The following is a 15,096-nucleotide window of genomic DNA, read 5'->3' as shown; positions in this document are numbered from 1 at the left end:
GTACCGAGATTTTGAAGAGGTAAATTAAAAAATAAAAAGTTTTTGCATTCTGTAGACCTCCCAAAAACGGGCCCATTTTTTGTCAAAAAAAAGGGCATGCATAGCCTTTAGGAGGCTTATAGAGTGCTCCTGAGGATGGGGGGGGGGGGGATTGAGAAAACAAGGCCCATTTTTCGCTCATTTCTTCCCTCCCCAGCCCCCAGGAGCACTCTATAACCCCCCTAAAGGCTATGCACAGCTGTTTTTGGAAAAAGGGACGGGGTTTTGAGAGGCGAAAAAATGCTGTATAAGACGCACCCAGATTTTCACCCCCCTTTTTTGAGGGAAAAAGGTGCGTCTTATACTCTGAAAAATACGGTAATTGTTCTCACTGTCAGGAATTTTCTCTTTAGTTCTAGGTTGTTTCTCTCCTTGATTTCTTTAAAGAAACCTTTTAATTTTTTAAGGGAAGTTTTGCAGCATCCGACAGGCTATAAGGCATCTCCCCAACACCCCAAAGCTATAGGAAAATGGGGTCCCAAATACACACCCTAAAATTACGTTGATTGGTCCGTCTACTGCAGTGGAAGTCAACCTGGTCCCTACCTCCCACTAGTGGGCGTTGTTCCAGCTTTCATAGCGGGCGGTAGGGGTTTGCTGTAACTCTGCTTTCTAAATTTCATAAAGTAAAGTTACTTCCCTACTTTATAAATCACTATTACTGTGGAACCGGTGGGCGGTTAGAAAATTTTACTACTAACAGAGATACAAAAGTGGACGATAGGTATAAAAAGGTTGACTACCCCTGGTCTAGTGTTACCCCGTGGTAAGATGGGCGGCCAATAAATTGGATAAATAAAAATAATACAAGAGCAAAGGAGAGCACCTTGGAAAAAAAACAGGAAAGATGAAAAAACGCAGAACTAGAAGGAGCTACGGACTACAGCACCCATCATCCCCCTTAGCTAGCAGGGTCCACTAACTTTGGAATGGCTGAATCATGCTTCCACATCCGCCTGGAGAAGAAATCAGGAAGCTGGCCTCCATCACCCCACTTCTTTTATTCGAACGCTCCCCAAAAAACCTACCACTCCACCGATCACAAGGATGCCCATCGAAGTCCTGGATGTGAGGGAGGCCAGGCCGGTTACCATGGAGACCATCAGCTCCTCCTGAGTCAAGGACCCCTGTGGCATGGGGGGCAGGCTTGGGTTTGCCGGGGTCAGGGGCAACGGACGCTGGACCTGGTGGGCAAAGATTGGATCGTTAGGGGCAGGAAAGACAAGACAGGGCAATGCCAACCTCCGGTCCCCATTGCTACAGATTGAAGCAACCGAGGCCGGGGGAAAGGACCCAAGGGGAGTAAAACTCCACACCAGCGAAGATGGCACGGCTTGGGTCTCCCCTTGGTGGGTTTTCCCAGTATGTATCGGAAGGCCTCGGGCAAAGCCGAGCCTCTAGGCGTAGGGGGGGATCTACCTCGCATGATCAAACCTCAGTCTCACCTGGTCGCCGTAGCCCATCAAGGCCCGGCGTGTATTTTTGGGGCCCAGAAACCGGTTCACCAACATGGTCCAGCCGAGAGAGAAATGGAACTGGACGTCTTCCTGGAAGTCGGCGCAGAGCTTGTCGCAGTTCAGGTCATAGCTGAGGGCGAAGCACTGCCTGGGGACCAGCAGCTCGATCTGCCCCCTCAGGGAAACGGGGAGGAGCGGCTTCAGCCCATCTGAAAGGCAGAGCGGTGAGGGAGATGACGGGGGGTGATGGTGGTGCTAGGAGGACCCATGCCCTGCATCTCAACACAACTTTGGGTGGAAAGAGAACTACGTCCTGGGACGAGAGCAGGGGTCCCCAACCTTTCGGACCTCAGGGAACACTAAATTCATAGTTTTAAATCCTGGGGAGCACTAATAGGATCTGCCTAATGACCGGCTGGGTGGGTGTGGCTAGGTGGTCATGTGAATGGGTGGGCGTGGCCAACTCGATGTCACTCACGTCGAGGGGTGCCTTGCCAGCCTCTCCCCTCCCAGCCACTCCACGCCTGCCTGCCCGGGCTCCTTAGGGCCCCAACAGGAAGCAGTTGCTGGAGCTAAGCAGCTGCCATGAGAAAGAGTTGGCAAAACAGCTCGGTTCAAATTGGATCTGGACGAGAAGGAGGCTCAGCAGAAGCACCTCACTGAGGACTAGGAGCATAGGCTTTCCAAGCAGAGGGAAGACCTGCGGGAGCGCAAGGCCAGGGACAGGCGCCTGGAGGCTCAGCGGGCTGAGATGGTCAGCCAGTTCAAGGCCATGATGTAGTCCCACTGGAACGAGGCCCTCCGGCTCTTTGCCACCAGCGGCTCTTCCCTCCAGCCTTCGCCCAAAGCCCCCCACCAGGAGGCTGAAGCAGACCCCCAAGTTTGAATTTCTGCCCCCTTCTGCCCCTCACAAAAAGACCCCGAAGGGGGAGACTCTCTGCAGCAACACAAGCCTTCATTGCACGTATCCGTCCCAGAGACCGTAGTTTGAGGCCCCCTGATTTAGTGCAATATAAAAAATGCAAATAATTTTTCTGCGGATCCCCAAAATTTTCCCACGGACCACCGCTTGGTGACCGCTGGACTAGAGGACCTCCTCCCAAGGGATGCTCACCAATCATTTCTTGCTGAATGACCTGCAAAGAGGCGGCGATGGAACTGGAGCAGCGATCTGACATGTTTCGGCCCAGGCCTTCCTCGATGTGCCGATGCAACTCCTAGGAAAGGAGAAAAACAAAAAACCCCGAGGGAATTCTGGGAATTGAAGTCCACTCCTTTGGTGCTCTCTGAGTATCAAGATTGGGGGGGGGGGAGGGGAGAGGAAGCTGGGAAGGGAGACTCAAAACTACTCAGAGTGCCCTCCGATAAGAGCCATTGGCTCCTTCGAGGGCAAGACATGGAGTACATCATCACTCAACCCCACCCAGACAGGGACGGTTGCCAAAACAATTTATTTCAATGTAATGGGACGTGGCGGCTTGGGGGATAAGATGCGTGAGTTTGTCAATTAGAAAGCTCGGCAGTTCGGGGGGTTCGAATCCCTAGCGCTGAGTAACGGAGTGAGCTCCCGTGACTTGTCCCAGCTTCTGCCAACCTAGCACTTCGAAAGCGCGTAAAAAAATGCAAGTAGAGAAATAGGAACTGTTAGGTAAGGCTCCCCGTTAGGAGAGCGAGTGTGCAGAGAAGCGTAATGAGAGTGGTGTGGAAGAAGACGCACAAACCAGCGTACAGGGACACCGAATAGTCAAAGTAATAGTATTTTACTTATGTGGAAAAATAGAGGTATTCAGAGTTCAATTTACACACAGTTCAGTCGGTCAGTTATCAATGTTCTCAGTTAACGAATGATCCTTCGAACACAGTCCAGTATCATATAATCAGTTCAGCACACAAAGCAGCTAACAGTAGCAAAAACACAGTAACTCATGATACATCCACCGATCAGCATCTAACAAACAGAGAGCTAATAGTCATTCTGGCTCCCTCTCATGGCTGCTTGAGGTAACAGCAACCAATCACATGACAGCAGTACTTAAAGAAACAGTACTACTCCCTTGGCTTATATATTGCTGACCCAACCGTTAGCTTACATTCCTAACAGAAACCACCTTTGGTGGGAAGGGAACAGTGCTCCGTGCGCCTTCGGCGTTGAGTCATGCCGGCCACATGACCACGGAGGCGTCTTCGGACAGCGCTGGCTCTTCGGCTTTGAAACGGAGATTACACCACCCCCTAGAGTCAGCAATGACTAGCACATATGTGCGAGGGGAACCTTGACCTAATTGGACAGAGGGAGAGAACTAGGGGGAAGGAGAAAGGAAAAAGGAGCTTTCATGGGCAAAAACATCGGTTCCAGCTTTGCCTTCCTGTAAGTAACTACTTTGGCTTTTAGTAAAAGAATTCAAATGGAGTTAGGAGTCTTTCTTTCCTAGAAGGTCAAGCCTGGGCAGCCCCATCACTCAGCTTGTTTTCTTGTGGGCGTTTCCTTACCCAAACTGGGTAACCTCCTCAGTGCTAGAATGGACCACCAGAAGGAAATTGTGCTGCCCCAGCAATATATAGCTAGTGTAGGAATTAAGAACTGTCTCCTTTAAGAAACTACCTCATGGGAAATGTAGGCAGACTGCCTTATGGGAAGTGTAGTTCCATGACATGTGATCCCATCTGTGTTTATGATTGGCCACTGGGGCATCTTGCCCACATGCAAAGTTTATGGCCAGGCAGTTTAAATGTTTTTGTGAACCGGAGTAGTAAGTAGTAACATCTGCATCTCCGTTCAGCACGGGGATAAAACCACAAAGAAGAGGGAGTCAAACTATTCTCCAAGGCACCTGAGGGTAGAACAAGAAGCAATGGGTGGAAACTAATCAAGGAGAGAAGCAACTTAGAACTGAGGAGAAACTTCCTGACAGTGAGAACAATTAATCAGTGGAACAGAAGTTATAAATGCCCCAACACTGGAAGTCTTTAAGAAGATGTTGGATAGCCATCTGTCTGAAACGGTATAGGGTTTCCTGCCTAGGCAGGGGGTTGGACTAGAAGACCTCCAAGGTCCCTTCCAACTCTACTATTGAATTGTATTATTGTATTGTATTGTAAAATCGTCATCTTTTTACACTACGTGATGGAAGAGATCATGGAAAGTCAGAAGTATCTTAACACTGAACTGTAAGTTTTGCTATTAAGAATGCCTGATAATAAACTTGATCTGAAAGAGATTCCTAAGCGTGGAGTTAACTGCATGCCCCCAGCAAGCCTACAACGCCCGAGGCAGAACAGAAATCCCTCTCCCTTCTAGCACTGATGAGGTTACCTAGGTTGGCAATGAGAGATTTGCAAGTAAACTGCCAAGCTCACAGTCCCCTTCCTCCTCCACTCTGCAAATACCCCCCCCCTCCTATCACTGATGATGTTACCTAGTTGGGTCATGAAACGCCTGCAAGAAAACCGCCAAGCTCAGAGGTCACTTGGGATCTCAGAGTCTTCTCTTCCTCCTTCTTCTCCTCCACCCCCCATTCCCTTCTAGCACTGAGGATGTTACCTAGCTGGGTCATGAAACTTTTGCAAGAAAAGAACAAGTTCAGAGAGCACCGAGGATTCTGTAGTTCTCATCCTCTTTCTCCCTGCACATCCCAAACCTCCTAGCGTGATGATGTTCCTAGTTAGGGTCATGAAATGTCTCCAAGAAAACCACCCAGCTCAAGAGACCACCAAAGATCCCTCAGGTTGACCCTGAAATGCAAATATTTCTTTCCTCCCTTCAACTGTTCTTCCAATTCATTTTTCCCCTCTTTCCTTCCTTCCTTCCTTCCCTTTGGTACTAGCACTGATATTACCTAGTTGGGTCATGAAACATCTGCCACCCTGAGCTGCAAATATTTCCTTCCTTCCTCTATCCTTCCTTCCTTCCTTCCTTCCTTCCTTCCTTCCTGTCTCCCTCCCTCCCTCCCTTGACTTTGATGCTAGCCCTGATGAAGTTATCTAGTTGGGTCATGAAACATCTGCAACAAAACAACCAAGCTCAGAGAGCACCAAGGATCCCACAGTTCTCCTCCTCTTCCTCCCTGCGCATCCCAAACCTCCTAGCACTGATGATGTTACCTAGTTGGGTCACGAAACGTCTGCAAGAAAGCCACCCAGCTCAGAGGGCACCAAGGACCCCACAGTTCTCTCCTCTTCTTCCTCCTCCTCCTCTCCATAAACCCCACTCCCTTCTAGCACTGATGACGTTCCTTCTTCCTCCTCCTCCTCCTCTCCATAATCCACTCCCTTCTAGCACTGATGACGTTCCTTACTTGGATCACAAAACATCTGCAAGAAAACCACCCAGCTCAAGAGGGCAGCAAGGACCCCACAGGTCTCTCCTCTTCTTCTTCCTCCTCCTCTCCATAAACCCCACTCCCTCCTAGCACTGATGACGTTCCTTCTTCCTCCTCCTCCTCCTCCTCCTCCTCTCCATAATCCACTCCCTTCTAGCACTGATGACGTTCCTTACTTGGATCACAAAACATCTGCAAGAAAACCACCCAGCTCAAGAGGGCAGCAAGGACCCCACAGGTCTCTCCTCTTCTTCTTCCTCCTCCTCTCCATAAACCCCACTCCCTCCTAGCACTGATGACGTTCCTTCTTCCTCCTCCTCCTCCTCCTCCTCCTCTCCATAATCCACTCCCTTCTAGCACTGATGACGTTCCTTACTTGGATCACAAAACATCTGCAAGAAAACCACCCAGCTCAAGAGGGCACCAAGGACCCCACAGGTCTCTCCTCTTCTTCTTCCTCCTCCTCTCCATAAACCCCACTCGCTCCTAGCACTGATGACGTTCCTTCTTCCTCCTCCTCCTCCTCCTCTCCATAAACCCCACTCCCTTCTAGCACTGATGACGTTCCTTAGTTGGGTCACAAAACGTCTGCAAGAAAACCACCCAGCTCAAGAGAGCACAAAGATCCCTCACACGTCAACCCTGGGCTACAAATATTCATTCCCCTTTCTCGATGCCTCTTCATCGAGGTTACTGTGTTACCCAGCTTGATGGGTTTGGGGTTGAGAGAAGGAGACGGCAAAAGACTTCCTTAAAGGCCCCCCCCTTTTTTTGTGTGCAAAGGATTAAACTTCTGAATGAGGGTTTTGCATCAAGGGGGACAAACCCACAACGGGGGCAACAGGCACCCAATGCTTCCCAGGGAATGATCCAGTCTGCATTAAGTGACTTAAAGGTAAAGGTCCCCTCGCACGTATGTGCTAGTCGTTCCCGACTCTAGGAGGCGGCGGTGCTCATCCCTGTTTCAAAGGCAAAGAGCCAGCGCTGTCCGAAGACGTCTCCGTGGTCATATGGCCGGCAGGACTAAACGCTAAAGGCGCACGGAACGCTGTTCCCTTCCCAACAAAGGTGGTCCCTATTTTTTTCTACTTGCATTTTTAACGTGCTTTCGAACGGCTAGGTTGGCAGAAGCTGGGACAAGTCACGGGAGCTCACTCCGTTACGCGGCGCTAGGGATTCGAACCTGCGAACTACCGACTTTTCTGATCGACAAGCTCAGCGCCTTAGCCACTGAGCCACTATAGTCCCTATATTATGTGGCTTACATTCTTATAAACCTTCAGGACCACGGGGGAAGGGTGGAAATCCAGCTGAAAGTCATCCACTAACACCGAGAGCTTCCTGATCTCTTCTGCCATGGCGTTGGAGACCTGGAAGTAAAGGGACAACGGGTGTGATGAACCGGGCTGCGTTTCCTTTCCAAGAAAGCAAAAAGAACCCCTCCCTGCGATGCAAACACCCCCCGGTAAAACGGAGGAAAACCAAGTGTGCAAATGTTTTGTCTTTTGAATCCCCAAGCCAGGGTGCTGAGTGTGGCAGAGACCGGCAATGATAAAAGAAGCTCTTGAATCCAGCTTTTCATTTCCTTTGTTGCCAGAAAGGCTCTCTTGGGTGATTCCTGCTGGGATCGTCTTTGCTCCAAAAGGAATCCAGCAACATAAACTGGGCTTTCAATTCCGAGGGGTGGGTGGGGGAGTGGGGGAGCTCACCTGGCGCTCAACCTCTTCCGTGATCTCCTTGATTTTCAACTTGTAGCTCTGAGTGAGCAGGTCCAGCTGTTTCTCGATGAATCCCAGGCGCTCGTGGCGGTCGTCCCACTTCTCCAGGCAGTAAACCCTGCAAGAGGGAAGGAAGGAAGGAAGGAAGGAAGGAAGGAAGGAAGGAAGGAAGGAAGGAAGGAGAATGGGAGGGAGCAAGGAATAGGAAGGGAAGGAATAGGGAGGGAGGGAGGAATAGGGAGAGAGGGAAGGAAGGAATACGGGGGGAGGGAAGGAAAAAGGAGAATGGGAGGGAGGAAGAAATAGGAAGGGAGGGAATAGGGAGGGTGGGAGGAATGAATGAATGAATAGGGAAGATGATAGGAAGGAAAGGAAGGAAGGAATAGATGATGGTAGGGAGGGAAGGAATAGGGAGGGAGGGATAGGGAGAGAGGGAAGGAATAGGGAGGGAGGGAGGAATAGGGAGAGAGGGAAGGAAGGAATACGGAGGGAGGGAAGGAAGGAGAATTGGAGGGAGGAAGATGTAGGGAGGGTGGGAGGAAGGGAAGAAATAGGGAGAGGGAGGAAGGGAAGGAAGGAAGGAGAACGGGAGGGAGGAAGAAATAGAAAGGGAGGGAATAGGGAGGGTGGGAGGAAGGGAAGGAATAGGGAGAGGGAGAAAGGGAAGGAAGGAAGGAGAACGGGAGGGAGGAAGAAATAGAAAGGGAGGGAATAGGGAGGGTGGGAGGAAGGGAAGGAATAGGGAGAGGGAGAAAGGGAAGGAAGGAAGGAGAACGGGAGGGAGGAAGAAATAGGAAGGGAGGGAATAGGGAGGGTGGGAAGAAGGGAGAGAAGGAATGAATGAATAAGGAGGGTGGGAGGAAGGGGAGGGAAGGAATAAAGAGGGAGGGAAGGAAGGAGGAGAAGGAGGGAGGGAGGAATAGGGGGGGAAGGAATGGAGGGGGGGAGGGAGGAAGAAAAGAGGAGGCAAAAAAGACCAGGTTTCTAAACTAGCTGAACTCCGGCAAAGGCCTCCTTGATCGGCTCTTCGATTTCAACTTTCACAAATTCTCTAGGAAATCCCAAACGAGGCACCTCTGTTCCTGCGCGGCCACATGCACGGAATCCATGATGTGCCGGACCTCCTCCGCAATCTGCTTGGCTCGGACCGTGTGCTGCTCAAACTTGGTCTTGACGGCGGACTGCGAGATGCACTCCTGCAAGGGAAGGCAAACCTCAGCTCTTCTGACCCCCCCCCCAAAAAACCTCAGCATCCTTTTCCCTTCGGCAGCGAGGCCGTGAATCCATCCCCCTTGGGCTCATTATAGAAGGTTCCAGACCCTGAAAATTCCACGCGGGACGCCGAGCGTCCTTGAGGACTAGCGACTTAAATCACGGCCAAAAATAGGCAAAGCCGAGCTCTTTTAGGGTTCTGCATAAGCGATCTGCTTCACGGCGTTGAACGTTACAGGATGACCTGCTTAATGCTATTATATTATTATATAATATTATTTGGTCCTGGTCCTGGAACCAGATCAATGGTTTTTGTAGTTCACAGATAAGGTTTCATAGAAAAGAGTGTATATAGATGGAAAAACAACTATTAAGGTGCTCTGGATAATATTGTTCACACTGCCTGCTATTTGATTCTTCAAGGTGTGTGTGTGCGTGTGCGTGTGTGTGTGCGTGCACGCCTATTATTACCTAGCTGGATACCTGTGCTTTGCTATGAAACTATGTGATTGGGCTTGATAAATTGACGCTTTATAGCATCAGAGCATGTTAATATAAGGCAACTGGCAGTTGGAACAGAGTCTTTTCAGGTGGGGAGGGGGAGTAGAATGTCTAACTCCTTAGCGTCAAGAGTGTGTTAATATTGTATAAGAAATACTAATGATCTGATGGTTATTTTGAAACATCCTTTCTTAGCGAGCACCTAGAAGCCAAGAGGAACATACGCGCCAAATTTCAAGTTTGTAGGCTTTACAGTTCTGGAGATTTTGTGATGAGTGAGTGGGGTTTGGCTTTTACATATATATAATGTATATAATGTATATTTTACATATATATAATGTAATATATATATATTACAAAAAAAATCCATTGCTTGCTAAAATATACAGGTCTTTGTTGTGGCCCAGCAGCGGCCGGCTGCGCTGTCGGTGGACTCTGGCAGCTCAGACCATTATGGGACTGCTCAGGAGGATGAGGAAGACTCTGGAGGGTGTTTGGAGTCAGAGCAAGAACTGGAGAGGCCTGTTGGCCACCAGGTGGCATCTGAATCAGGGAGCAGTGAGGAGGAACAGAGGGAGGTTGCCCCTGATGTGCGTGAACGTAGAGCTGAGAAGAGAAAGGAACAGCTGTGGAGACGACGTCATAGAAGGAAGTAAGGACAGCTGGCTAAGGGTGCGGCCCCTCCGAAAGAGTTTATAGGTGGAGTGACGGGAGGGGAATCTTTGCAGGAAACAACAGTCCATTCTACTAGCCGTTGAGAAAGCATTCCGTAAGTTTTATCTTGGGTTCTTGAAGATAGCTTTCTAGGCTCCTAGCCAAGGGGTGGCTTTATCTATGTAATTAGTCGTGGCAGACAGCCAAGCCTATGTCTGCATATTCATTGGAATCAAGGGACAGAACAGTCTTCTATAGAGCTATAGGCATACCCAGCCACGTAATATAAATTTAACAACAGCACAATTGTTACATCTCATGGGTAAATTAAGAAAATGGGTCAGAATTCACCACTGTGCTCCGAAGAGCGGGGAAACTCACAAACGTCAACGTCTTAATAATGCACTTGCCTCAAACCTCCGCTCAAAATTCTGGAATTCGAACATCCTCACTTGGAAACCCTCGGCCAGTGCCCCGCCTACAGAGAACACAAAACCCCAAGCACCATCAGATTTGAACAGCAAAATAGGCCCGCGCTCCCCCACCCCACACGTTTCTAGTCCTCAGGGGTACCCAGACAAACGTGAACAAGGCAGGAGCGACGCCAAGCGTGATTTTTAAAGGAGGAAGGGGTGGGGGGGTTTCGTGGATTTAGAAACAGGGAGAGCTTAGAGCAGTGTTTTTCAACCTCGGCAACTTTTAAGACTTGTGGACTTCGACTCCCAGGATTCCCCAGCCGGCACAGCTGGCTGGGGAATCCTGGGAGTTGAAGTCCAGCTATCTTAAAAGTCTCCATGGTTGAGAAACACTGGTTTAAGAGGGTCTCTCACCTCCTTCAGGCATACCCTGAGCCTTCTGGATGCGGGCGTTCAGGACCTCTTTCGCAGAGACAAAAAAGATGCGATCGCCAGCCTGGGCACGGTCCACCACGCCCAGCTCATCCACCAGGAAGCTGGTGCAACGTTCCATGTGCTGTCGGCGAACCTGCAGGAGAGGAGAGCAAAAAAAAAGGGGGTTAGATAGGAAAGGACGGCCTTCCTTCCGGGCTGCTCTCCCCATTCAGCCACACCGGAGGGAGCCTCACCTCCTCCATGTATTCCGGTTCGGAGGCCGAAGCGTCCCAGCGGTTATTTAAAATGAAAATGTTGGGCCGAGAGAGGCGAGCGTTGACTTTGTGGAAGAACTGCTTCTCCTGGATGGGCAGAAAAGGAACAACAGCAATAAACAACAAAAACCTGCCGTAAACATGATCATAAAATTAGCTCGACAAATCAGAATCGGAATAGAGCTGGAAAGGAATTTGAAGGTCTTCTAGTCCAGCCCCTTGCTCAAGCAGGAGATCTTATACCATTTCAGACAAGTGGCTGCCCAGTCCCTTCTTAAAAAACTCGTCAGGGAGCACCCACGGCTTCTGGTGGCAAGCTGTTCCACTGGTAAAATATTCTCACTGTTAGGAAGTTTCTCTTTAATTCTAGGTTGCTTCTCTCTTTGATTCATTCGCATCCGTTGTTTTTTGTTTTGCCTGCTTTGGAAATTAAATTGACCCCCCCCCTTATTTATGGCAGCCCCTAAAATACTGGAAAACTGCTATTATGTCTCCCCTAGTCCTTCTTTTCCCCTAGATTAGCCATACTCAATTCCTGCAACTGCTCATGTGTTGGTTTCCAGGCCTTTAATCCTCTTCGCTGCTCTTCTTTGCACTTTTGACAAAGTCTCACAATGTGTGTGTGTGTTTTTTTTTAATAATATGGTGACCAAAACTGGATGCAGTATTCCAGGTATGGCCTTACTTAGGATTTATAAAGTGGTACCAATACTTCACGGGATTTTGATTCTATGCCTCTGTTTATACAATCCAGGATTGTATTAGCTTTTTGGGCATTGCTGGCTAAAAAAAAAAAGAAGAAGAAGAACCATCTATTCAAAGGAGTCGTCTATTCAATAACCCCAAATTTCTGCCTCTTTTGAGCCACCCCCACCCAGGTTTCTCGAGCAGGAAGAGTGTGGGATCAATGGAGACCTAACTGTGCCTGCCAGGTATTTTTTTAGAAATAGGAGTTGCAAACTTAAGCTTTTGAGGAGGAGTGATGCAAAAAGACAGAAAAATAAGCAAATCCACTCATTTCCTTTTGATTCACCAACGTGCAAAGACCAACTTTTTGAGCATTTCAGGAGCCTTGATGCTAACCCCAAGAGCATCCTGTAAGTATCCTTAGAGCCGAGATGATGCTGTGGTTAGAATGCAGTACTGCAGTACTACTTCTGCGGACTGCTAGCTGCAGTTTGGCAGCCTGAATCTCACCAGGCTCAAGGCTGACTCAGCCTTCCATCCTTCCGAGGTGGGTAAAATGAGGACCCAGATTGTTGGGGGCAATAAGATGACTCTGTAAACTGCTTTAGAGAGGGCGGTAAAGCACTGTGAAGCGGTATATACTGCATTTTTCGGAGTATAAGACGCACCGAGTGTATAAGAGTCTAAGTATAAGACACAGCAAGGTTTTGAAGAGGAAAAAAAAAAGTTTTTGCACTCTGCAAACCTCCCAAAAACGGGCCAGTTTCCCCCCCCCCCCAAAAGGCAGGAATAGCCTTTAAAGAGCTTGCAGAGTGCTCCGGGGGAGGGGTGTGTGAGCAAAAAACAGCCCATTTTTTCGTAAAAAAGGGGCATGGATAGACTTTAGGAAGCTTATAGAGTGCTCCTGGGGGCGGGTGTAAAAGTGAACAAAAAACGGGCCATTTTTTGCTCATTTCTGCCCTCCCCAGCCCCCCAGGAACTCTCTAAAAGCTTCCTAGAGGCTCTGCATGGCCATTTTGGTGAAAAGGGGGGGTTCGGAAGGCAAAAAATGCTGCATTCAGTGTATAAGACCCACCCAGATTTTCAGCCTCTTTGTTGAGGGAAAACGGTGCGTCTTATACTCCGAAAAATACGGTAAGTCTAAAGTGCTATTGCTATCTTCCTTCCCTCCCTCCCAGTGGTTAGAATGCGGTATTGCAGGCTAGCTCTGCCCAATACCAACAGTTTGATCCTGACCGGCTGCTGGTTGACTCAGACCTTCCATCCTTCGGAGGTGAGTAAAATGAGGACCCCAGATTGTTGGGGGCAAGAGGCTGACTCCGTCAATCGCTTAGACAAGTCTGTAATAGCACGATGAAGCAGCATATAAGCTTAAGTGCCATGGCTGTAGCAAAAAACAAAGGCAGGCAATGAAAAGTTTCGACGTTTTTACCGTCTGCATCAGCGTCGACTCGGAGTTGGCCACCAACACAAAGACATCGGCATCCAGGCAGAATTTATCAATCCAGCTATCCAGCTCGGTGGTGACGTCAATTCCGGGGCTTAACAGAGAACAAGAAACGGAGAAACGACGTCATCACTTACACGCTGAAAAGGTCTTCTCTCTTCCAACAGCTCCCCGTCCTTTAGCTTTAAATTTTGATTTTAGTTTTTAAAATAGAGGCAGTCCTTGACTCACAGCGGTGCATTGAGTGACTGCTCAAAGTTACAACAGCGTTGAAAAAAAAAAAAGAGACGTCGCCGTTTTTCACAAGACCGTCCCAGCATCCCTGCGGTTACATGATCAAAATCCGGACACTTGGCAACTGACTCCTATTTATGACGGTTGCAGACGGGGTCGCAGGGTCAACCGGATTCCCCCTTTTGCAATTTTCGGATAAGCCAAGTCAAGGGGGAAGCTAGATTCACTATTCAACTATTGTTACTAACTTGACAACTGCAGTGGTTCACTTAAACAACTGTAGCAAGAAAGGTCGTAAAATGGAGCAACACTCACTGAACAAATGTCTCGCTTGAGAACATAAACTAAGTCATAAGTCAAGGACTCCCGGTAAGAACTGACCTAATTTACGCACTGAAATGATTCCAACATTTCCCTTATCCTGTATTGAGTTTTAAACTTAAATGTTGCTTTCCTATTCTAAAAGGTTAGATCAGAAGGGCTATGCTGGATTAATAATAAAAAAAATCCCTCATGAAGCCGAATTAGAATTAAGACAGTGGATGAGGCCGAAGTCTTTATTATAAAATATTTTTCTCTCCCGGAGGACGAAGATAGCGGGGGTGGAGAAAAGGGCAGCAATATACAAGACATGGGGAAGGGGGGGCTATGGCTCCACCTGGGGACAGGGAGGAGGGAGCAATATCGAAAAGGCTCAGGTCGCAAAAATAAATATATCTGAAATATTATTGTAACTGTTGATATACTAGAAAGTGACAAAGGAAGAGAGGATTGAACACATGGTTGACATAAAGTAAGAATTCTGTTTATGCTTATCTTTTATATGTTATTTTTAAAATTGTAGAAGTGTGAGATTTGGGGGGGATTTCTACTACTAACATGGGAGCTACCAAATTTTCTATGTACCCTTTTACCCTTTTCCCATAAATGTTTTAAAACCAATAAAAAAAATTTACAAAAAAAAATCCCTCATTCCGGTTTTTTTATAGGTAAAGGTTCCCCTTGCACTTATGTGCTATTCATTCCCGACTCTAGGGGGCACTGCTCATCTCCGTTTCAAAGCCGAAGAGCCAGCGCTGTCCGAAGACGTCTCCGTGGTCACATGGCCGGCATGACTAAACGCCGAAGGTGCATGGAACGCTGTTCCCTTCCCATCAAAGGTGGCTCCTATTTTTCTACTCACATTTTTGCATGCTTTCAAACTGTTAAGTTGGCAAGTCACGGGAGCTCGCACAGTTAGGCGGCGCTAGGGATTCGAACCACCAACCTTTCCGTTTGACAAGCTCGTGTCTTAGCCACTGAGCCACCTTAGTTTAGACCCCAGTAAAAGTCCACCCATTTATTCACATGATAAAGGCGCATCGGCTACAATCTTCTAATAGCTTGAAATTTTCCTGGCTGGGGGTAAGAGATGGAACGTTTTAAATTTTTTTTTGGGGGGGGGGGGGGGAGAAACAGCCACTCACCTGTCCATCAAAACGAGATCATCCTTAAGCAAAGGGCACTTGGAATTCGGCCACATGACACTGACCAGACCCCCGGCCGTTAGCAATTCATCCTGGTGGAGGGCGTGAGCCAGTTGGTTGACCGTCTGATGCACGAAAAAAAAAAGGGAGACGGCCCGAGAAAATTAATTACAAAGACGTTTCAAAAATTCAAAAGAATTTAATAATAATCCACTGGAGAAGGTAAGTGATGGTGGGATTTTAAAAAAATTAGTTTT

At 48.4% G+C, this 15,096-nt stretch overlaps 1 protein-coding gene across 2 annotated transcripts in view; it reads right to left on the bottom strand.

Annotated features, from left to right (window-relative positions):
• Positions 1–15,096, bottom strand: part of MFN2 (mitofusin 2) — a 35,996-nt gene that overhangs the window by 9,015 nt on the left and 11,885 nt on the right. The window contains exons 6-16 of one of the 2 annotated variants that reach the window (XM_081954628.1): positions 14,840–14,964; positions 13,125–13,233; positions 10,985–11,092; positions 10,731–10,884; positions 10,311–10,378; positions 8,608–8,729; positions 7,525–7,651; positions 7,081–7,185; positions 2,611–2,713; positions 1,485–1,705; positions 1,068–1,223 (exon numbers count right to left, since the gene is read on the bottom strand). In XM_081954628.1, coding sequence (XP_081810754.1) covers positions 1,068–1,223; positions 1,485–1,705; positions 2,611–2,713; positions 7,081–7,185; positions 7,525–7,651; positions 8,608–8,729; positions 10,311–10,378; positions 10,731–10,884; positions 10,985–11,092; positions 13,125–13,233; positions 14,840–14,964 — 1,398 coding nt within the window. The remainder of the gene's footprint in view (positions 1–1,067; positions 1,224–1,484; positions 1,706–2,610; positions 2,714–7,080; positions 7,186–7,524; positions 7,652–8,607; positions 8,730–10,310; positions 10,379–10,730; positions 10,885–10,984; positions 11,093–13,124; positions 13,234–14,839; positions 14,965–15,096) is intronic. The other variant, XM_081954629.1, reaches the window with a different exon arrangement.

Source organism: Natrix helvetica (assembly GCF_964273705.1).
Source record: "Natrix helvetica genome assembly, chromosome: 5".
NCBI lineage: Eukaryota > Metazoa > Chordata > Lepidosauria > Squamata > Natricidae > Natrix > Natrix helvetica.
Note: the sequence above shows the minus strand (reverse complement) of the source record. Positions and strands in the feature narration are given on the sequence as shown.